The 22,329-nt window shown below is 40.5% G+C and overlaps 2 protein-coding genes across 3 annotated transcripts in view; both read left to right on the top strand.

Annotated features, from left to right (window-relative positions):
* The window catches only part of fam102ab (family with sequence similarity 102 member Ab), a 30,033-nt gene extending 15,333 nt beyond the window's left edge, over positions 1 to 14,700 (top strand). Inside the window, exons 3-12 of the mRNA XM_046067204.1 lie at positions 38 to 158; positions 385 to 414; positions 3,999 to 4,115; positions 4,210 to 4,256; positions 5,613 to 5,773; positions 5,985 to 6,086; positions 6,993 to 7,206; positions 9,637 to 9,758; positions 9,842 to 9,911; positions 9,985 to 14,700. Of these exons, the coding sequence (XP_045923160.1) occupies positions 38 to 158; positions 385 to 414; positions 3,999 to 4,115; positions 4,210 to 4,256; positions 5,613 to 5,773; positions 5,985 to 6,086; positions 6,993 to 7,206; positions 9,637 to 9,758; positions 9,842 to 9,911; positions 9,985 to 10,030 (1,030 nt within the window). The 3' untranslated portion in view covers positions 10,031 to 14,700. The remainder of the gene's footprint in view (positions 1 to 37; positions 159 to 384; positions 415 to 3,998; positions 4,116 to 4,209; positions 4,257 to 5,612; positions 5,774 to 5,984; positions 6,087 to 6,992; positions 7,207 to 9,636; positions 9,759 to 9,841; positions 9,912 to 9,984) is intronic.
* An 857-nt stretch (positions 14,701 to 15,557) lies between these two features.
* On the top strand, positions 15,558 to 19,198 carry dpm2 (dolichyl-phosphate mannosyltransferase subunit 2, regulatory). Of its 2 annotated transcripts, none has more exons than XM_046067757.1 (4): positions 15,558 to 15,660; positions 16,989 to 17,078; positions 17,332 to 17,434; positions 17,581 to 19,198. In XM_046067757.1, the coding sequence occupies exons 1-4, from the start codon at positions 15,658 to 15,660 to the stop codon at positions 17,634 to 17,636; spliced, it is 252 nt and encodes an 83-aa protein (XP_045923713.1). In that variant the 5' UTR covers positions 15,558 to 15,657; the 3' UTR covers positions 17,637 to 19,198. The 2 variants fall into 2 exon arrangements, with proteins under 2 accessions (XP_045923713.1, XP_045923714.1); XM_046067758.1 differs by lacking the exon at positions 15,558 to 15,660 and adding an exon at positions 15,693 to 15,760.
* The last annotated feature ends 3,131 nt before the right edge of the window (positions 19,199 to 22,329 follow it).

Here is a 22,329-nt window from a genome sequence, read left to right as displayed (position 1 = left end):
CTTGCCTAAACTGTCTGCTTTGTGTGTGTGTGCGCAGGGAGGAAGTGCAGCAGAACTGTGTTCGCTGGAGGAAGAAGTTCTCTTTCGTGTGTAAAATGAGTGCTAATTCAATCACTGGAGTATTAGACCCCTGTATCTGCAGGGTCTCTATACGCAAGGTAAAACCACAATTCCCAGCAGCCATCTCTCCTTGCTTCTCTGGGTTATGATGCTTGATGAGAGGAATGTAAAGTATACCTGGTTTGTCCCACGGCACCTGTCCCAGGGTTGGAACGGCAGGTTCCATATTGGTTCCATATGATGTGATGATGGTGAGAGAGATGGTGTTAGCAGCCTGACCGTCAGCAGTGTGTGATCCTTCACTGTTTTGCTTTATCTTTGCAGGAGCTCAAAGGAGGAAAGGCCTTCTCAAAGGTAAGTTTGTTTTCTGATGATGATGTGATTAGCAACCAGTAAAATACATTAAATACAAGAAAAATCATCTTTAATGCAGCTCAGCCCAGTTTAGCTAACCAGTTTCACCTGTGAACTCATAACATTGAGAGTGCCCTGCTTGCTTTATAAAACAGACTTTTACAGTAAAACAGGATTATGGATGGGCGTTGCCATAGTAATGTCCAAGTGCCACACCCCATATACTCACAGGATCACATCAGAAACAAAAAACACAGCCAAATCTTAAAGCTGCACAGATAGAATTACAGGAACTAAAGATAACTTAGAGAAAACATGACAAATTAGAGTTCTTCATTTAGGCCAAAATGCTCCACTGAGTTAAGAGTGTGAATGTCAGACAGCGTGGAGAGGACTCAGAAGCAGACAACACAGAAGTCTCTTCAGAGAGTTTTAATGACAAAAAAGTCAACAATGGACAAGGCAGAAGCAGAAACAGTGGGCAGACTGATCAGAAAATCCAAAAGGTCAGGCAGTAAGGCAGATGTACAGGGTGCTAACCACAATGCCTCTGGATGCAGTTGGATAGACCGATAACCAATCAGAGCAAAAATATGGGTGGAGGAGCGCTGAGTGGGGCTTGGCTTGGTTTTTCTAATTTTATTTTCAGTTATGAATTTGGCTTACAACAATTATGAAAACAATTGATAAAACAATTATTGTGCTGCATTCTGTTTTGCAATGATGCTCAGTGTGTTATAAATCCAGCGCACCCCTTTCCTTTAGAGCGGTGGCTCTCGCCCCTGAAGCCTAGCAATCTTTTCCTCTACTCATAGTTTAAAAATGACATTATTTATACTTATTAATAGTTTTCCTGCTCATCGTTTTAAGTATCTGTGTCGTCTAATAGAACACGGTTGAATTTCAGCATTATGTAACATAACGAGTTGTTATCAACCTGTCACCTGCTAACCCCCCAAGGCTTGGCTAAAGCAAGGGGCAGGTAGGTTAGAACTGAAGAGATCTGATTTCCAAAGTAGCTTGTGTCTATGCAGGAAAATCGAAAACTCCGGCGTGACACGAGAATCTTAAAGAAGAGAAAAACACTATGAAGTTACTAGTAAGACGAGCAAGCGACAAAACTAGAAACACTAGAACCTATCGGCTTACTTGGCCTGAATACACGGCCGTGGTTTGGTACTGAATAATCTGGCACCAATCACTGGATGCCTGGAGTCTTATATACACTGGGTGGCGAGGAGATAGGAAACCGATGTGCAGCTCCATCAGATGCCCCAAAACACACCAACGCTGACAGACAAGAGGGGAGAGGAAACAAATACTCTGCAGAGCCACAGCACAGGTTGTGACAAGTGACTAGAGGATGATTGTGATGAATGGATGATGTTTCCTAAGTCAATGAATAATCATGTTTAATAATAGTGATGTCAATATTGTCCAAAATAATTGTGTTTATTGTTTTTGCCATAATTGAGAAGCCTTGGCACTGAGTGACACAGTGCTGTTCCTGCTTGAAAACAGAAAAAAGATGGCAGCCTGCTCACAAACTCACTTTCTCAAATTATACAGCTAATCTGTTCACTGAAAATGAAAATTTTGAAAATTCATGAGCCTGGTATGATGACTACTAACAGGATAATGTTTTTGACCCTGCCTGCCAGGGGAGAAGACTCAGTGGAGAAAGTGATCTCCAGAGAAAGCCCTAGTTTTTTTTAACTCACAAGGATCTATATGTAGGGTTCTCTGTTTGGCGGAAGAGATATTAATTTCAACAGCTTTACACTGGAACTCTGTGACACTACTGCAGTTTCTGCACATTCTCAAGATTTTTCCAGTTGAAATATTGTTGTTGAGCTATTTTGGATGATTACTCTCAGCTTTTAGAAGTACGATAAGAGAGAATATTCCTTCCCTGTAGGGGAAATTAATAATGTACAATCTGATACATTCAGAATAGAGTCAAGAATAGTCTGTCAGTTTGGTGCTGTGGTGTTGTGGACTGATGGCACCAAACCAATGAGAACCAATGAGCCACCAAAGCGCTTTGAGGCTCAGGGCTGGATGAGTCTGTGGCTGAAGGAGCTACTGAGCTGCCTCAGCTCAGCATAGAGAGGATGAGAGGGGTTTGTCCATGATGGTTTTCAGCTTCCCTCTCATCCTCCTCTCAGTCACTGTCTGAACACTGTTCAGTTCAGTCCCCACCACTGAGCTGGCCTGCCTCACCAGCTTGCTCAGTTTCACAAGTCCCGATGCCACCTCCCCAGCACACCACAGCGAAGAAGATGACACTGGCCACTACAGACTGGTAGAACACCTGTAGCAGCCTGGTGCACACGTTGAGCCTCCTCAGGAAGAACAGCCTGCTCTGTCCTTTCCTGTAGATGTCCTCGTGTTGTCTGGCCAGTCCAGTTTGTTGTTTAGTTGCACGCCGAGACTTGTAGGTGTCCACCATCTCTACCCCCTCCCTCCTTATTACGATGGGTGTGGGGCCTCTTCCACCCCCGGAAGTCCACAACCACCTCCTTGGTTTTTCCTGTGTTGAGCTGGAGGTGGTTGCTGTCGCACCAATGAAGCTCTAAATGTGGTCTCTGTACTCTGTACAGCCGACGAGGGAGGAATCATCTGAGTACTACTGGAGGTGGCTCGTTCCCGAGTTGAAGCAACAGTCAGAAGTGTTACTAAACTAAACATTTTATCAGATTCTTCTTTACTTCTTTTCACAAACACATGTCAGTGTGCTCCAGGCTCTGTTTTGACAGACTGTTATAGTGTTTGTGATGGTAAAAGCTGTTTTTAATACCAACCATGTCAACATCACAGCGCTTTGTACCAGGGGCATGTTACAAGGCAGGGAGACTGTGTGGCCAGTAACAACTCAGACTGTTTACAACTGTGTGTGTGTGTGTTTGTGTGTGTGTGTGTGTGTGTGTGTGTGTGTGTGTGTGTTTTTATATATACATATATATATATATATATATGTATGTTAATTACTAGGCTCCCTCCATGCTGAGTAATGTGTGTACAATGTGTTTGTGACAGCTCTGTATGCACCGTCTTCTGTTAATCATATTTTTTAATGCTGCTCCACTCTGGTGCGCTGGTGCTGAAGGCCATTGGGCTTGTACACAATGGAACGAAGAAAAACTTGAAATACTCAAATAAAGTACAAATCACGAAATAAAACCCTACATAAGTACAGTAACAAAGGTTTGTACTTGCGGGTTGGGATCCCCAGAAGTGGTCGCAAGATAAATTTACAGGGGTCACAACAGGAAGTAGAAAAAACACTGCTGTCACCACCACAGTGGGAAAGTTCATTCTTGACCTTGGAAACTTTAGTTTGACAAAGAAAATCTTAACTCAATGTCCACAGAGTATTTTGACAGAACAAAAAAGATCTTAATGAAAAGGATGTTAAAACATCTCATAGGAAGAAGAACTGTTGCTGCTGACTCAGATCTGTGAAGGGAACAAAATAAAAAGAAGTGGACCAGACTTGACCTAGACTTCATTCTAAATCAGTATATAACTTTCCACTTTGCACCTTCAGTGGTTTCTCTTTCAGTCTGTCTGTCTGTCTCCAGCTAGGTTTTGCTGATCTCAACATTGCAGAGTTCGCTGGTTCGGGCTCAACAGTTCGCTGCTGCATCCTGGAGGGTTATGACACCAAAAACACTCGACAGGACAACTCAATCCTCAAGGCAGGACAAATACACACACATACACACACACACACACACACACACATACACACAGATCAGCACTGAGGTTTAGTAACATGTTTTTTTTTTATAGGTAACAATTGGGATGACTCTTCTGTCTGGGGATCCCTGCTTTAAAACGTGAGTTCCTCTGTGTCAGGGGTATTCAGTGTCTTACACCCCTAAGACAAAATTGAAACTGCACCCGTCCAACTTAGGTGTCATTATTGATGACCAGCTGTCCTTTTCAGACCATGTTGCTGCTGCCACTTTGCTCTATACAACATAAGAAAAATAAGGCTCTACCTTGCTCAGCTTTTGGTACAGTCCAAACGGACTCATGTCACTCTTTTACTACTGGGTCTGCACCCATCGACCTAAACTCCATCCCTGCCATCCCTACACACAAAGCATTCTCAGTCCCTGTTCTCATCTGTTACACCACAATGGTGGAACGAGCTACCACAGGCCATCAGAGCAGGGGCGTCCCTCTCTAACTTCAAGAAGCTCTTGAAAACTCACCTCTTCCGAGAACACTTTCTCTTATAACACCTCTAACTCCTAACCTCTAACATGCACTTCCTGTGCTCTTCTTCTTCTATCCCCTACAATTATCTTGTATTGATTTCCCTTTTTTGTTAACTTCTACAAGTTACAACTGAGCTAATCAGTGACACTAAAACCATCTTGAAATTACCATTAAGATACGTCCTTTGCAATGTGTTAAACTACTGTTTTGTTATCTCAAGATCATGGGAAAATCATCCCGTTATCACGAGAAAACAACAGTCGTTATTTCGAGATCACGAGATAATCGATGGCCGCTTAGGGATTCCGTACATACGTGCTATTAGCTCTTATTAGTATTTATTGCTGCTCTTACTAGTATCTATTGTCACTTGTAGATCTCATGCTGTATTGATACTTTGTTGATGCTTGTATTTTGTTCCTCAAATGTAAGTTGCTGTAGATAAAAGCTTTTGCCAAATGATTAAATGGAAATATAAAATCCCCTGTCTACCTCGTCAGGCGTTGTGTGTTTACATGATTTCAACACAGGGCTAATATCTGTATATGAATAGAGGAAAGTGTCCAGGAACACAACAAGCATGTCTGTAGGACTTTTTGAGCCTTAGTAAAGTAAAAATAAAAATTGATAGTCCACCCCAAAAAAGTTAATATCAATGGATTATGTTTATGGTGATTATGGTCTTACTTTGATTTGGAGGATAATCATGCTGTAAGTTTTTAAACTAGAGACAAGAAGTATAATATAAATTGTGCCAGTTGGTTACCAAGGGTTTTAAGTACCTTAACTGCCCCCCCCACTCCCTTTCAACACTTCCGTTTTCCCCTAGGGAAACACCGCACAGTTTGACAACCTCAGCTCTTTGTTTTGTCTCTTCTTTTTTTGTTTTTCTCAGACTGAACCACGCAGGTGAATGTGACTGTGGTGACTTTTTGTAAATAAAGATTTGTGCCTGTTTTCACCATCAGGCCTGCCAGCACGGCCAAATCTGTATCCACTGGGGACGAGGACCCCACTCTGCAGCTGGACTGTAAGGGTGAGAGTACTGATTCCACAGTTCAGCCAATAGGAGGCATCATGGAGGGTCCTCGTGCCTTCAAACCCAGACAGTCGTCAGTACGTAGCTCAGGTAACTATTCAGCATTACTGTTCCCTAGGAGATGATGTAAAAATGCCAGCAGTTTGTGTTTGTTGTACGTCGTTCCCCCATCTCTCTTTTCTCTCATTTCCTGTTATCGCTACTGTCTGTCATAAAATAAAGTGACACTTGACCAGACAGTCTCTCTGATTTATATCCTGCTGTCAGGTGTCAGTGTGTGTTTGCTGTGTGTGTTCCGCAGGGCTGCCTGAGGAGGGAGAGAGTGTGTTCAGCCCAGATGAGGTCTTTCACACTGGTCATTTTCGCAGCTCCAGCATTGCCAGCCAGCAAAGCAAGATATCAGGTCAGAGAGCTTTCCTTCCTCGTGCTACAACCATGGTCAGTAGTTTTTACTTCCTCATGCTAAGACTAGGGTGACGCTCTGATAGAAGGACTTCTGTAACCTGAAAGTGTTACCAACAACTTTATTTTATTGTGCAGCCCTCCTTAAACTAGGGGTATGCAAAAATAAAAAAAATATTGAAATCAGCAGTGGCGGTATTACTGACATCAAAAGGTATGAATAAACCATTTCATCTGTCGCTATATTAGCCCCGAGTTGTGACGTAGCTGTTGTTGTAATGACTTTGATTCTGTCATCAGTGGAGCGGTGTTTGAACCGGAGTGTGTTTCTGTGCTGGTACCTTGGCTGGTTCAGATCTGTTGTGGACTTTTGTGGGGTGGTTATTTTGTGGTCTTTAACAGAAACCGATTTTCAACATAGTTTGCAGATTGACGTCTTTGGAGCAACATCCATCTTTTCGCAGCCAAACCGCCTCCATGTCAGTGAGGCTGATCCACGTCCAGCAATTCAGTCTAATGATGTAGACTGTGAGGCTGGTGGTGTCTCCTGGCTTTGTTTGTTCACTCATTTTCAACTTCAGTCATGAATTTCTCGGCAGCTATTACTTGTTTAAGTTTAGCACACATGTACTGCATGCACGACGCAGTGACTGCGCAGACAAGGTGCTTTTGATGTAAAGTGAGTGAAGTAGCCTACTCGATAACGTCTGATCACACAATGTAAGATAGACAAAACTAAAAAAAGCTCATTTTTGCCCCATTTTTGTACATTATAAAATAAGTTAATTTTGATAGTATTCAGTATACTTTACTCATCACTCTTTTCTCCTCTCCTTTCATTCTTTCCCTCTTCACTCTTGTCCATCCTAATCTCCTCTTCTCTCCTCTCCTCTCCTCTCCTATCCAGGCTACAGCACAGCTCACTCGCGCTGCTCCAGCCTGACGGACCTCAGTCACCATAGGAATGCCTCCTCCAGCAGCAGCGTCTCCTGTGGGATTGGTCAACCCTCACAGCCCCCTCCCTCCACCCCCACCCAGCCACATGGACAAGCAACTCCCACCAAACCAGAGAGACCTCCTCCACCCTCTGCAGCAGCCCTCATGACTAACAGATCCTCCAGGTAGACACACACACACACACACACACACACACACACCTGTGCTTAGAACACTCCTGTTCCTGCATGTTTTCCATTGACTCATAGCTGAGAAAGTCAAGGATTGCAATGAGCTGATCTCACTGTGAGACAAGTCTGGACTCACTGTTAAACGTCTGGGGCCAAACTTACATGCCAGAAATTCTTCCCATTCTTAGAGGAGGAGAGTGTGTGACGTGCTCTGTTGGTTGCATGGAAGGACCTCAGACTGAATGTAAACCGGTACAAGAACAGGAGTAGAACAATTTCATACCCTCACCACTTCATCTGCTGTTGTCATGGAGCAACTACTATCAAAATAAAAGAGTGTCAGTGTATGTCAACACCTGGACTTATGAAGCTTTTATGCTCATTCCTATTTACAGTCAAATTAACATTTAAGAATAAGTTTTAGTTGTTTAAAGCAGAACTCGGATTTTATTTTCTTACTTTTGGCTGTTAGTTCTATCAGTTAAGAGATGCAAATTTCAATCAGTTTCTGTAATCGATTATTGGACGTGTGAAAGATCAATAGTCAATGATTGAAAAATTACTTATTGTTCGTTTTTCAGTAAAAGCTTTTTTTCAGTAAAAAGCTTTTAAACTGCTGGGTTTGTCGTGGCAAAACCCAAGTATGCAGAGGCATGGATTGCCATTTTCCTGAGAGGATAAGGCTTACTGAATTTTCATCTAGTGCGTCCATCAGTTTGACATTTGTGGTTCAATACCAAATATCTTAAACTATTGGATGGATTGCCATGAAATTTGCTACAGATAACCACAGCACCCTGAGGATTAGTTCTAATGACTTTAGATTTTTCACTAGCGCCGTCGATGTTGACATTAAAAAACAAAACTCAACGATATCAAGTTAGATATCTCAATAGTCAGCCATCGGCGACGGATAATGGCATCTTAACCCTGCGATGTACACAACAAGTTTCTGGTTAAAACATGGTGTTGTCAGACACCTGGTTTAAAAAGGAAGCACTTTTTGTGGACGGCATTTTGATTTGATTAATTACCCCGAAGGAATTCGTTGCTGTCACTGCCAGCTGAAACAACTACTGCACAGATTTCAAAACTTTTTATACCTACTAGTCATTACGAATACGAAACATGTGAAAATTTGGCCCAGGTTTAAAAATACCAACATTACCCTTTAAAATACATGATCGACTTTGTTCACTGAAGCTGTTCCAGCTGCTGAAAACACCTGCTCAGGTGGGACAGATGTACTGAGCAAATAATCCAGTGCCAATTTTGCCAGTCCAGGAAGTCCTTATCTATTTAACTTCCACGACTACAATTGGATTTACACCCAAAGAAGAGGGAACGGAGTTAAGAGTTTTGTTTTGATTTTGTGTGAAAGTGCTACTATTCCACAATGTTAGCAAATGTACACCTTACTAGAAAAGAAGTCCAAAGGGGCAAGAAACACAAGAATACAGACAGGTTTGAGTCATGTTACACTTCTCAACATACAATATGAGCAAGCGCCTACTAAAAGTCTGAATCAAAGTTAAAGGGAGAGTAAGAGTTGGACAATTTACACTGGAATTGTAATAAGTTACTTTTTACTTATTACTCCTTTAGAAAATAATAATATTACTTATTACTGGGTATTAAAAGAAACTAATGATGTGTCCCTTAGGGCTGACCCCGAATAGTCGAAGATTCGATGCTTTGATGGGCAGAGCCTGTTCGACTGTCAGTCTCACAGTCGAAGCATCGCAGTGAAACAAGGATCATGCCATTTTGGCGATATGGGGGTGCTCAACGTCTCGTTTTTACATAGAACTACCAGTTTTCTCCCAATAAGTTAATATACAGCCTATTATAATACATATTTCAATGTTTAATGCTGTAAATAAACATGTAAAAAGAAAAAAACTTTCAATATTATAATTAATACACATCAGCTGGTATTTCTGGTGTTTGTGTTCATGGAGCATGTCACCCAGTGCAACAGTCCAAATAGTATTTGGACCACAATGGAGCTCTGTAGCACAGAGGAAGTGTGTGTGTGTGTGTGTGTGTGTGTGTGTGTGTGTGTGTGTGTGTGTGTGTGTGTGTGTGTGTGTGTGTGTGTGTGTGTGTGTGTGCGTGTGCGTGCGTGTGTGTGTATATATGTATATATATATGTGTACTGTGCGTATCACAGCCTGATTTTATATAAAATCAGGCTGTGATACACACAGTACCAAGTAGTTAGAAGGATACAGTCATTGTTGGTTTTGTTCTTTCCATGGGATTTCTTGACAATAAGACAAATATAAAATGTCACCAAACGTATCCTTTGATATGATGATTTGCTGGATGGAGCAGAGCCTTTATGCACCTTTACTTCTTGCAGAGTGTTGCTGTGTTTGATATATGAATCTTCTCTCTGGTGTTTGTCTTGCCCATCAACAGGAGAAAGAAGGGCACCATGGAGAGGCAGCACAGCTGTGTGGACGACACCCGCATAGATGCAGATGACATTGTGGAGAAAATTGTCCAGAGTCAGAACTTTTCTGACAGCAGCAACAATGAAGGCAGGGCAGAGTTTCAGCTTTTGGGATTTAGTTTTAGCACACTTGTTATCCCAGTAGTAACAGGATTCCTTCTTTTCCTTCAGACAGCAACTTGAGACTGTTTGTCAGCAAAGATGGGACCACTGCCCTCAGTGGGACACAGCTAGCCAACAGGTACGCTGTTAAACACGAGGTATACTCATTCACTGTATCCTTTTACCAACCATGTGTTTCTGTGTTCTCACAGAGGAGCGTCTGGGATTTTTGAGCCAGTGGTCATCGAGACTCACTGAGAGATGCATCAACACGTCTCCACCTTCATCAACTGGGTCATGTTTCTGGGACAGGGTCCCAGTGGGACCCCTGGGTCTGTGGCTCAGGAAGTAAAGTGGGTTGCCCGCTAATCGGAAGATCGATTCCCTGGCTCGTCCAACCTGCATGTCGGCAAGATACTGAACACCAAATTGCTCCTGATGGAGTTGACGTGTGTGAATGTTAATTTCTGTTCTGATGAGCAGTTGGCACCTTAACCTCTGCCATCAGTGAATGAATGTGTGTGAATGATTGAATGGGACGCAGTGTAAAACGATTGGTCAGAAGACTAAAAAGGCACTATACAAGTACAGACCATTTACCAGTGTGTATGTGTATATATGTACAGATTTGCCTTGAAATAAGACTAATATGATATAGATATTTATCCTTTCTAGTTTATTTAATTAGGTGTGTAACACACAATTACCATATTTTCTTAAATAGTGGACGGGCCTTTTGTTCCCTCTCGCTCGCTTGTTCCTCCCTGCCTGAACCCTTGAGAGTCTTTGCCGTCCCCAGAGTCCTGGTCAGAACCATTGTAAATCACCTCGGTACTGTATTCCCTGACGTCATACTGACCTCCGCTGGTCTTGGAGGCTGTGTTCTGTCCCGGTCTGGCCATGATCACCGGGAGGCTGCTGAACTCGGTTCGGTTGCCTGCTTGCCCAGTTTTGGTGCCCATTCTGGACTCAATAGGACCACTAAGGTGGTAGTAGTCTCAATTCTTACACATTGTACTTTTAATGTTATTTTAATTCATGTGCGTAGATTTTAGTTTGAGAGAACTACTATTGTATTAAGTGACTTAATTTCCTCCTGAGACTTCTGTTAAAAGTAGAAACTCAGAGACAGACACGATCCTTTCAAAGCAGCCATTTGGTTTTAACCCCCCTTTTTCTGGGCTTTAGGTGCCGGGTTCTATTTAAGAATTTACCGTAATACAGAAATCTTTTCCTTTTCATTGGGTGTGTGTCAGAGCCGTTTCTGGTTCAGCAGGTTCATGAAGTAATTCATCTTCTACATTTACAGAATGATTTGTAAAAAGTAGTCAGTATCTTTGCTCACTGTCCTCACTGACTTGAAGTGGTATTACTACACTTCCAGTAGACCCCTTAAACAGACTTGTCAAGCGCAATAGATCTTTTTCACAGAAGACATTTTGACAGTTGACAGTAGGAACATCACAGGTGTAAATAATAAAATTAATGATGGCTAAATTCCATGTAGCTGCTTCAGTTGCAGGGTCCTTGTGTTCATGCTGGACCACTGTCACACTGTTATGACTTGAATATAACAGAGCCATCATTGATGTTATCAGTAGCACCTGTGTGTTTCCTATGACTAGTCAAAATGCCTGCTGGGAAAACCCTCTCTAAAATCAGACCTCCCCATGGTTAATGTTATTAGCTGCAGCTATTCTTTCCATGAAACAATACACATTGCATATAACATATACAATACTTAATTTCAAAATTAACTGGAAGCATCTTTACAACTACTGGTGTAGAGTGTATTACTTTAAAAGGAGATACATTGCTAGTGTGACAGTTTCCTGCATTGCCTTAGAACTGAGACAGGTCACTGACTCAGCAGTGTCCTAAGTTTCAATAAATCCCTGACTTAGTCTGTAACCCGATTCACTGTACAGGGATTCACTATGTCCATTACTGAAAAGGGACCAGTCTGAAACTTTGACCAGTGCTAACTGCACAGATTACTTGAACGACTACTGCATTGTGGGAATTGTAGTGCAACACTGAAATAATGGTTCATTCAGGATGGCCTTCTCAACTCGTTTACTACCAGGAGGTATTACCAACTAACAAAATACAGGACAGCACATACCAGCGATAAAATCAGACGATGAAACCCAGTGTTTCACTAGAACACGTGGAACAGGAATATTAGTATATTCTTATAACTTATATTTCTCATCACAAGGCATAAACACGTTTATTCATTTTCATCATTTTCAGGCTGCTAACGGGAACAAACAGAAGGGTTTACCGTATGTCTGTGTCCATCAGTTACATCCCACAGAGGCTTTTCACTGGTCCAGTTCATGTGATGGATGTACCACTGACTGATGACCACACAAGTAAAAAATGATTTTATCTTGGGATCATTTTCTGACTTTACGAGTTGACAAGGACTCACTGAATGCAGCACGTGAGCTATCAAAGGCTCTTACAGAGGCAGACGTCCTCCAGACAGACTGAGTCAAAATCAGCCTGGTCCTGGAATTGAAGCTTTTATCCTTTTAATATATTTTGATGTTATTTGCTCACTGAGTATACATACTTATCCTACTATTTTGCACATGTGTACTCTCTGAGGAGGATTGTTTGAAACCACTAAAAAGACACGGAGGTGGTGCGGTTGTCTAAAATGACGTATGACATGTTCTGTTTTTAGATTTCTTTATTCTTTTCCACATTTAATTTTGATGCTATTGTTATTGGACAAAATGTATTTTAGTGAATCTGTCATAGCCTGCGTTCATATGGCTGGCCATATGTAACCTCCCACTCTCTGCACTTGCGATACTTATGCTCTGGTAAACTAACTTGATTTTAGCAGCACAACAAGCTGTAAACACAACATTGACACACATTATGAGGGTGTTACGGCTAACATGTTAACACTTTTACAGCAAACAGCCTATTTACGCACCCAGCAGACAGAAAGCAACATTAGCATTTGTTGTGTTTATGTTCACCTGATGAATTAAAGTCCAATATTCACTCTCCTTTTTACTCTGGTTTGGTCTCCTCCAAATCCTGAGAAAAATTAAGCAGCTAAATTCTCCTCTATGTTCACCTGCTAGTTGTTACAGTGGGATTATCAGAGCAGTTTTAGCTGAAAACTTCAGGTGCTGGAAATGGGGTTGAGGAGAGCATGGTCTGTGGACCGGAAAACCAAAACAAAGAGCTAGAAGAAGCTAAAAAGCTCTGTAGAGTTGTATGTCTGTAGGTTTGTCACTACAAGTGACCAATTTAACATTACTCAAAGTCGTTTGATCTGATGTTAATATTTAAAAATCCATAAGTGCAGCTTTAAGGTACACTATTTCAATTTAATTGATTGTATTTTACTGTTGATTCACTTGAGAACCACAGCTTGCGCTATTTTAAGTCAGTAAGTCATCTTAATTTAGCCAACTATCACTGAGAGAGGTTCAGATTAATGGACCCAAGAAGAATACTGGGTTCTTATTTGCTGCTGCCCTGCCTACATTCTGGAATCACACAGCACACTATTTACCAAAAGAGACTAACTCGAGGCAGAACTCATTGCACTTTGTACTTTTAGGCGGATTTTATTTTGTGAGGGTGCCACATTACACTACAGGACTGTTACTCATAGTAGATTACCAAGAAATTCTTATTTTCAATATCATTGTCAATTTGTGTCCCTGTCACTTTGTGTATAGAGCTAACAGTGATACTGTAGGCCTGGTGCTGTAGTGAGGTCAGCTCCACAGCTGCAGCAGTATAAAGCCCCTGGTGTACCACGACTGACAATATACAATAGACCTCACCCTCAAGGACTCACTTGTGCTTGTGTTTCTGTAGTATGTGTATGGTACTGTGTATGTGAATGTACCACAATATGCATGCAGGCCATGCATGTTTGACTGAAAATGTTCCTTTTTATCTTTGTGAGGTCCATCAAATCCTGGTTAAAACTGGTTAAATACTGCATACATACTGGGATCAATTGTAGGCAAACAGAGGGGATACTGGGGATAACTGCCGTTTAATGGTTCACATGGAGTTCCACTTCACACCAGAGTCTTGATTGCCATCCATACTTCAGCACAAAATCAGGAATTCTCTGTCTTTTTCAGTAGCAGTCAATATTTATCATTTCGTGGTTATAAAAATAGTTACATCTACAGTATCTATGTACATGTCCTATGTCCCTGTAAATATAGAATGTGAGGAGTTCCACTCAGACAACCATGGTTGCACATGTAACCCTCCAATATATTTTCTTTTTACTTTCAGACCAGCAGGCTGGTTTACAGATTTGCACGGAATTATACGTAAAGCTAATATTATATGGTGAGATGGGACTGAAGGGATCTTATTATTATTTACAGTGAATGGTGTGGGAATATACTTTCAGTAAAGGGAAAACTTGTGTTGGTGAATTGTCTGCTACTGTGATTTGTTTTAGAAATACTTATTCTTTCCTTTGTACTTTTGGACCATGTGTAACCTGTGAAATTATTAATCACATTTATAAATTAATGCTCTTTTTGAAAGTTGAAAGTTTTCTTTCTTTTGATTCCTGATACTGATTTTATTTGCATAGGAAGGTGATTATGGTGAAGAGAATATAAAAAATATTTTAACTTTTGTAATTTACTAAATTCCAGTTCAGCTTGGCCTTACTTTACTTTTCAAATGAGTTGAATTATAGTCAGTGCTTATAAACAACTGTTTTGCCCTCAAACGTTTTGTAACTCCAAATACAAATATTTTCTTGTATTAAAATGCTGGGAAATACATGTAAAGATCACATGAAGAGTTTAGATGGTCAGTCTGATTAATAACTGTATGTAAACAATTGCAGTGTGGAGGAGCAGTGAATTATGTGAAAAATGTGCATACCAAATAAAGGGTAAAGCCTGGAATCTAAATCATTCTGTATTTGGTGTTTATTTATTTGAAATATTAAATATAATGATATAAACAATTATAACACTAGATGGTGGATTTATTAGAGATTACATGACCCCTTAAACATATTTGATGTAACTATTCAACCACTGTGCGCCACATACAGTATAACTTTACTTAAGGTCGACTTACTAGCTTTTTCTGGAGTTGCAGATGAGAAAACTGCAAAAATGTCATGGACATTAAAACAATATACCGTTTTATTTAAAAATATTATCATAATTGCATATTGAAGGGCAGATGTAACTAATTAATGAATTAACCATGCATAATATTGGGAAGGTTACTTTGGAAATGTAATAGGTTGCAAGTTACCCTGTTTAAAATGTAATAGCAGTGTAACTGTTGTAATTACTTTATCAAAGTAATGCAACTTCTTACATTTTATTGCTTTTTAATTACTTTTCTAATTGTTGTATGAATGTTTAACTATTAACCATTTTCAAAAGACAGCTTGAGAGGCAATTTAGCTGGCAGATGGATGGTGCTGCAAATTCAAATGAGAACCAGAAGCACTGACATTGAGACATTATGCACATGAAAAACATGCAAAGCAACAAAATAAACATTATTCAACATATAGCCTAGCTTTTTACAGAAAATATTGAGATGTAACCCCCTGTGTAATCATGAACATTTTCATAAGTAACTATAACTTAACTACAGTAACCAGTAACGGATTACACTTACATTTATTTTGTAATTTAATTACGTAACTAAATTACATGTTACAAGTTACTCCCCAACACTGATCATGCATGGTCTGTACTACAAGAAGTTGCAGTACCTTCGTGATCCTTACGTGTGTTTTGTGGGTCAACCAATAGGGGGCAGCAGAGACCCACAGATACATCTTGTCAGCCGGATTGATCAACAGGAAGAAGAAGAGCAGGCGACGTCAGCAATACCTGTCAGAAATGGTAAGAAAGACAAGCTGATTAAACTTCCACAGGTCATCTAAAGGCAGCCCTTTATACTCAGCTAAAACAGCAGACTGAAAGCTTTGTACAGTTGCACCTGGTAAAGCTGCGCCGGCTAACGCACAGTTGCTGTTGCTAATCTTCACGGTTATGAGAAACGTGTTGGACAGTAATGTTAGCCTGTAGCTTGGTAGTAACTGTTAGCGATTATACGTTAATCATCTTTTCGTTTACGTTTTAGTGCATAGCCAATTTAATACTGACGATGTGATAAAGTAACGTTAAAGAACTTAACGGTTCTCTCTACTTTAATACAGGTTACTCCCCAAATGTCCCAGTACCAATCATTCATGCAAATTAATATGTATATATTGTATTGAAATAGTTTGAAGACTTAATTACATTTTCTACGCCGCCTTTACAAGGGAACATTGTTAATGTGTAAACTAAATGTATCTGATGTGTATTTGCGCGTGCTTCTGCAAATAAGCAAATCAACTGCTAACTTTCATATTTGAAAGCAGTTTGGCATGACTCTCGCAGAGCTCGACGTACGAGAGCTGTGCCTCGTCAAACCACCTTTTTCACTAAAACATCCCAGTCCTTTCAGTGGAGGGTGAACAGCATAGATCTGGAATTATGTATAGAGAAAACAGATTTATTTAAGTAGAACGTTTTTCTTCAAATGGATGGACTTTGACCTGCCCACAAATTTAACTCATAAAGGTCAGGTGACAAATCTGGAGGACTCAGGACTCCTGAGTCTGTTGTATCACATGTTCTGTGGTGTTGGAGGAGCTCTGTGAGAAAACAACCCCGGATGATGTTATCTGGGTTGCATTATAAACTGGGGGCATGGATGGATGGATACATTATGGTAAATGTAGGATCCAGTGTTTATAGAGCTGGACTCATACTAGAAACCAAAAGTCAGGAAATCTCAAGCTCTGCTTTTTAAATTACATTTATTCATTTAGCTGACGCTTTTATCCAAAGTGACTTACAATTGCTGTACATGTCAGAGGTTGCACGCCTCTGGAGCAACTAGGGGTTAAGTGTCTTGCGCAGGGACACATTGGTGGATGGGTCACAGTGGGGAATTGAACCCGGGTCTCTCACACCAAAGGCATGCGTCTCATTCACAGTGCCATCACCCCCCCACTGTCACCAGATGTTTTTGGAAGGGAATAACTACAGTGTATCACTGGAGTCAAAAAGCATATAAGCTGCGCGTGGCATCTGAGTTTTGCTGGAGAAAAGTTTTGATAATTTGTTTGGGATTGTGGTCGCCCCCGCCTTCAGCTCAGCAGGTGTTTCTTTGCTTTCAGGCTACAGGAGTGGATCAAGCAGTTGGCATGAGTCTTGTTGTCTTCAGCCTGCTGCTGTTTACATACTACTCTGTCTGGGTCATCGTTCTGGTAGGTTCTGTTTGTCTCCCTAAAATCCAAATGAGAGACCCTAATTTCACACAAGACTTGTACAGTCACTTGCAGGTTCAGACCTTCCAAAGCCTTTGAGCTGTGTTCGCACATTTCAGTTTATAAAACTGTGTTGCAAAATGTAATTATTACATGGAACAACAATAAATGTTTTTATATTATACACAGGAATAGGAATTTAAGTCTTTCATGGTTAATAAAACTTTTTAAATGTCATGTGGTCCTTTTCCAGCCTTTTGTGGACAGCGACCACATACTGCACAAGTATTTTCTTCCTCGGGAGTACTCTGTCATTCTGCCTGGCATTGCAGCAGTAGTACTGCTCCTCTGTATAGGTGAGTAGACTATCTGCATTCTACAACAAATCAAACGTATTCTCATTGAAAAATGGATTTCACAGACAACCCCTCTAAGTTCTCTACATATAAAGTTAAATGGGGTGTGAATATGTGCGTCATAATAATACTGATCTTCTCCACAGGGGCCTTCATGGCAGTTGTCATGTGGAAGAATCGCAAGCCAAAAAAAGTGGACTAATATCATGATGTTAGAGTGACGGCTGTGGATGGGAGGATGTGAAAATGAATTGCTGAGTCCTCTCTAGTGGCCCTACAAACAAAATCATACTTTCATTCTCAGATGGAATGACGTTCTTACAAAGTTATATTTGTTAAAAAGAATGTTTTCTGAGATTTACCTGAGGTTTTGGTTCTGTTTCTGTTCTTGAGAGATGATAAGTAGAAATGAGCAGTGTTTTTAAGCCGCTGTGTCACATTTGAAAACCTTCAACTTCAGCGCCCTGGAGTGGCAGTATAAAGAAAGACACTGAGAATGAATTTGCTGAAAGCAAAACAGAGACTGCACCAATTTCCACTGGGATAAATGTTTCTACAACCAAAAACTTGCGTCCTGAGAATAATGAAATAAATTGACATAGTGGCTTTAAATTTGTTTTGAAAAGGTTTTGAGATTGCTCACTGCATTGCTGTTACACTGACTGTTGTGTAGTGTTGAGATCAGTTGCTGTGTTCTCCTCTTGTAGGCAGTAGACAGTGTTAACAGGAATTAATTTAGTTCAAGGGTTTATGGCACATTCCCATGACCATCCACTCTGAATAATTTCATTTGGATCCAGTAGATAAGCCCTCAGACCAACTACTACAAAGGGAGAGCTTGCAGACTGCTAATGGACTGTAATGGACTGGATGTCACATTTTCCTATTCTGATACGACATCGGCATGAATATCGCCCCCATCAAAACATGAAATATTTCCATTAGAGCAGAATGTTAATGTTTTCAAGTGTAGCTGACCTAATCTGTTTATCAGTCGTATTCTGACACACTCTCAAGCTCTTGAAGCTGTGCGAGTGATTTCGTCTGACTATCCTTGGTCGTTTGACGGATGACGCAGTCCTCGGTCCATTTCTGGAGTAAGGATGGTGGAAGATGCCTTCCACTTGTTCAGTCCAATGAGGCAGTAAAACGTGTAACATGAGCCCTCGGAAACTCCTGCAGACTACGCTCGGCTACCTAAACACTTTCAGGGCTGAGGAATTCTAAATGACATTAAAAACCGACTTGTGGAAACTTGCTCGCCAAGCAACAGTAAAGGCGCAAATGTCTCTGTCATCACTGTCTCTGTAGGAGCCGATGTTACACCAGTGCTCTCTCCAATCTAAAAGAATATCTGATATCTATGCGCATAAATATGTTATCCTCCAAAAATACCACAACCTACACTATTTCAAACATAATTTCCAGTGCGAAAACAGTCTTACTCAAACATTACTCAAAAAGGTGCCTCGTGTATCATCAGCTTTACATTTGAGCAAATACACTAATAGACAGTAATATGGCAGGACCAAAGGGGGTGAAACGTGTTACTGTTAGAAAAAGAAAAAGAAAAAAAAGAGTCAGAAATCCTACTTCATTGAAAGCATAAATACTGTGACAATGTACATTTTTGTAGTGTGTGAAAGTGATGTTAATTGTAAATATTTTTGGATGCAAACCAGCATTTCGCCTCACACAAACCTGCAGTAAATGGGGCCAAACGTTTACTTTTTCTCTGTTTAATAAAATGTGGATGCTGGGAAATGTGGTTTTAATCTAATTTTGTTATCTTTATAATTGGAGCCCTAGACAGGAAAGCATTTGTCTTGTTTTTAAAAGATAATTTGGGAAGATCGTCAGTTCTGTTGGTACGCCTCCAACTGCTCACCCACCCTCCTGCACCACCGGGTACCTGCGTCATTTTCTACATCAATTCTACAAGCATGGGACGTAAAGAACAACAAGCATTGTAAACAATCCACAAGGTGACATATCACCCTGCTTTGTCAGTGAATACTCTGCTTTCAATTTACCCTCTGTATCAAATATGTTGTGTAAATGAAGTTGCCTTGCCTTGAATGCAATCCATGCAACACTTAATATTACTAAACTTCACTCAGCTGATGTAACACCAGAGTAAGCCGAGATAGTAATCAAGTGGACCTACTATGGCTGTGAGCCGCAGACAGTTTGTGACTAGAGTGGAAACATAACTGGTGCACTGTTCACGTTAAGGGGAGTGGATTTAGGGCAGGCAGTGATTATAAAACTATACAAATAACAGCTCTCACGAAGTATGACTGGGTCTAGTGCTTAACGTGGAAAAAAGTGACAGTACTGCTTTTATTCACATGTTGCCACCTATCTCCTGCACTGCCCAGGTCCCTTTATTTGTACCAAAGAGTCGTTGAAAAGGATCATTCACAAACGTAACATCCCTACTCACCATAGTCACCATTAGCTAATTATTAACTAAAACAGACCCAATGCACAGAGAGTGGGAGAAAACAACCGTTGCGTATTGATATGTGTGGACCCAGAGCAGCGTTAGCATGCATTTGGAGTTTTCAATCTTCCCACCCAAAAAACAAACTGGAAATGATGCTGAACAGAGCTGAACCAAAAGGTAAAGTTTTGGGCTGTAAACCAAAATAAATAACTGACAGACGCTAAAACGTTAAACAGATGATGGGTCACAACATAGTCTCACCTGCGGTCTTCAACTCTCTGGAAATAAAATGAAATGAATAAGTCATTCTTTAAGAGTCATGCAAATCATACGTTATGATTAAGGAGTATCATCCATGTCATGTGTGGTGTAGCATTAGCCTGGCTACTCTGGTGCAGAAAAGCATGCAGCCACAGAACACTTCACGCAAACCAAAAAAATTCTAATGTTGTACATTAATAAATAACTTACCGGTACTTGTAAAGGAGCCTTTATTGTGACTGTGCCGTTGGTGCTGCTGCTTTTGTAAACGTGCAGTAAATGTAAATTTGTAGTTAGGAGGGACAATAATTCTACTTTAATTTATATTGTTTCTTATGCAAACTTTCTAAACTTTCAAGTACTCTTTAACACAGTTACGGTATATATTCATACTCAACATATTTTTTTGTGCACCTTATTTCAATCGTTTGTCGTGAGAGGCTGTGCCATAGTGCTGCCTCAAGCCCCTGTTGATGAAATGTTTGCAGGGGAGCTGAGGATTGGTAGTCTGAGAGGGGTGCCAAAATTGCACACAGAAATAAAAATAAATTAATCTTTTTATAATTTGGACATAAAAACATGTGAGTGCTGATATTTGTGCTGATTTCTTATTAGCTGTTATTCTAGTTTGTAATACATAAACATACCATATTTTACTGTAGAACTGTTAAGAAGTTATTGTTTCATATCTCTGTGTGGATATTGCATTGGGCTACTGTGTTCCCTCTCTCTCTCCCTCTATATGCTCTATATGAGAAGTGCAATGAGATAACTGCTGTCATGAATTGGTGCTATGTAAATAAAATTGAATTGAAAGTTTTGACTGTAATCTCTGAAAGTATAAAAATCAAATAGCTAAATTTGGTTCACCCCCCAAAAATGTATTTGAAGTGGAAGGGCACTATAGGAAGCTTGCCTAACCCTGTGGATGGCTGATGGTCTAAGTGCGTTACCTTGTATTAAAATGATAATCTTCTGGTCATCAGATTACCCCATGAGTCAGCAGGGTTTGCTCTGTGGCTGCAGAGCCATCCTCCTGACAAACCCATAACAGTAGGAAAGAAATTAATGTTTTACATTTTTGTTAATTGCTTTATTTAGTTTATTGATGCATTAATATTAATAAATTTTTATTTGTTTGGCATTCACATAATTCCCAGCTTATACTGTGTTTGTAGGATGTGAGCCTGTCAGAGTGAGCAGGGTGCGGTGCGCAGCTGGTCAGTCAGTGACAGTGTCTGGGTGTGACCGCTGGGTAATGGCCAGTCTCCGCTCGATGCCATCACATGGCAGCAAACTGACATGTGACACGCACAGTCACACACACACACACACACACACACACACACACACACACACACGATACGGACAGGCAGAGCCCGGAGGCGGCGCATTGACCTGCTCTGCGTCAACGAGCCATCCTGAGGCAAGTAAAACGCTTTAATCTGAAGTTGACAGCTTTCAGCACATTTAACGAGTAACGTTACTTGTTCATGTGGAGCTTGAAGAATGCTTGACATTAGCATGTATTTCATTGTCCCCCCTATCATTGCTACGGGTAAGAGTTTAGCATTGAACCGCATAGTGATGCATACTTTTCTAAATCCTGCTTCTTTAGCTCGGGTGATTCTCTTGCTGATATTCAGTGGTTAGGTGTCATAAAACAGAACCGGGTTTTGTTATTGACTAAGCATTTTGGTTATCCTTATCAGATAATAAGAGACTGTTCACCAGGCTCCAATTTAAAGCTGGAAATACCCCTCTCAAAAAATCAATATTCTCTTGTCTTTTTTAACTGAAAATAAGTGTACTACCAGCAGGGGCGTAGGAGCGACTTTGAACCTGGGGGGGGGGGGACTGAAATGCTAGGGTATTTTATTTTTTTTTTAAATAAAGCACTTAAATAGTTGATAGATAAATAGTCTGCAATAGTTGTCAATAGTTGTATTTTTTTTCTCTATTCTTTTTAATATTATTATATCAGTTGCATTGTCTATTCCATATTTATATATTTCTACATTTATTTATGTCAACTGTATGTTTGTCTGCATGTAGCACCTTATCACCAAAACTGATTAAATGCCCAATTCTAATGACTTTTGAAAACAGAATGTACTTATTAGTGTGGCTGAAAGAGGGTCTTTGTAGTGACAGAAGATGGAGAACAGACTGGAGAGGGGAGATT

Source organism: Micropterus dolomieu, linkage group LG13 (assembly GCF_021292245.1).
Source record: "Micropterus dolomieu isolate WLL.071019.BEF.003 ecotype Adirondacks linkage group LG13, ASM2129224v1, whole genome shotgun sequence".
Taxonomy (NCBI): Eukaryota; Metazoa; Chordata; class Actinopteri; order Centrarchiformes; family Centrarchidae; genus Micropterus; species Micropterus dolomieu.
The sequence above is the reverse complement of the archived record's forward strand: the minus strand, read 5'-3'. Positions and strand labels throughout refer to the sequence as shown.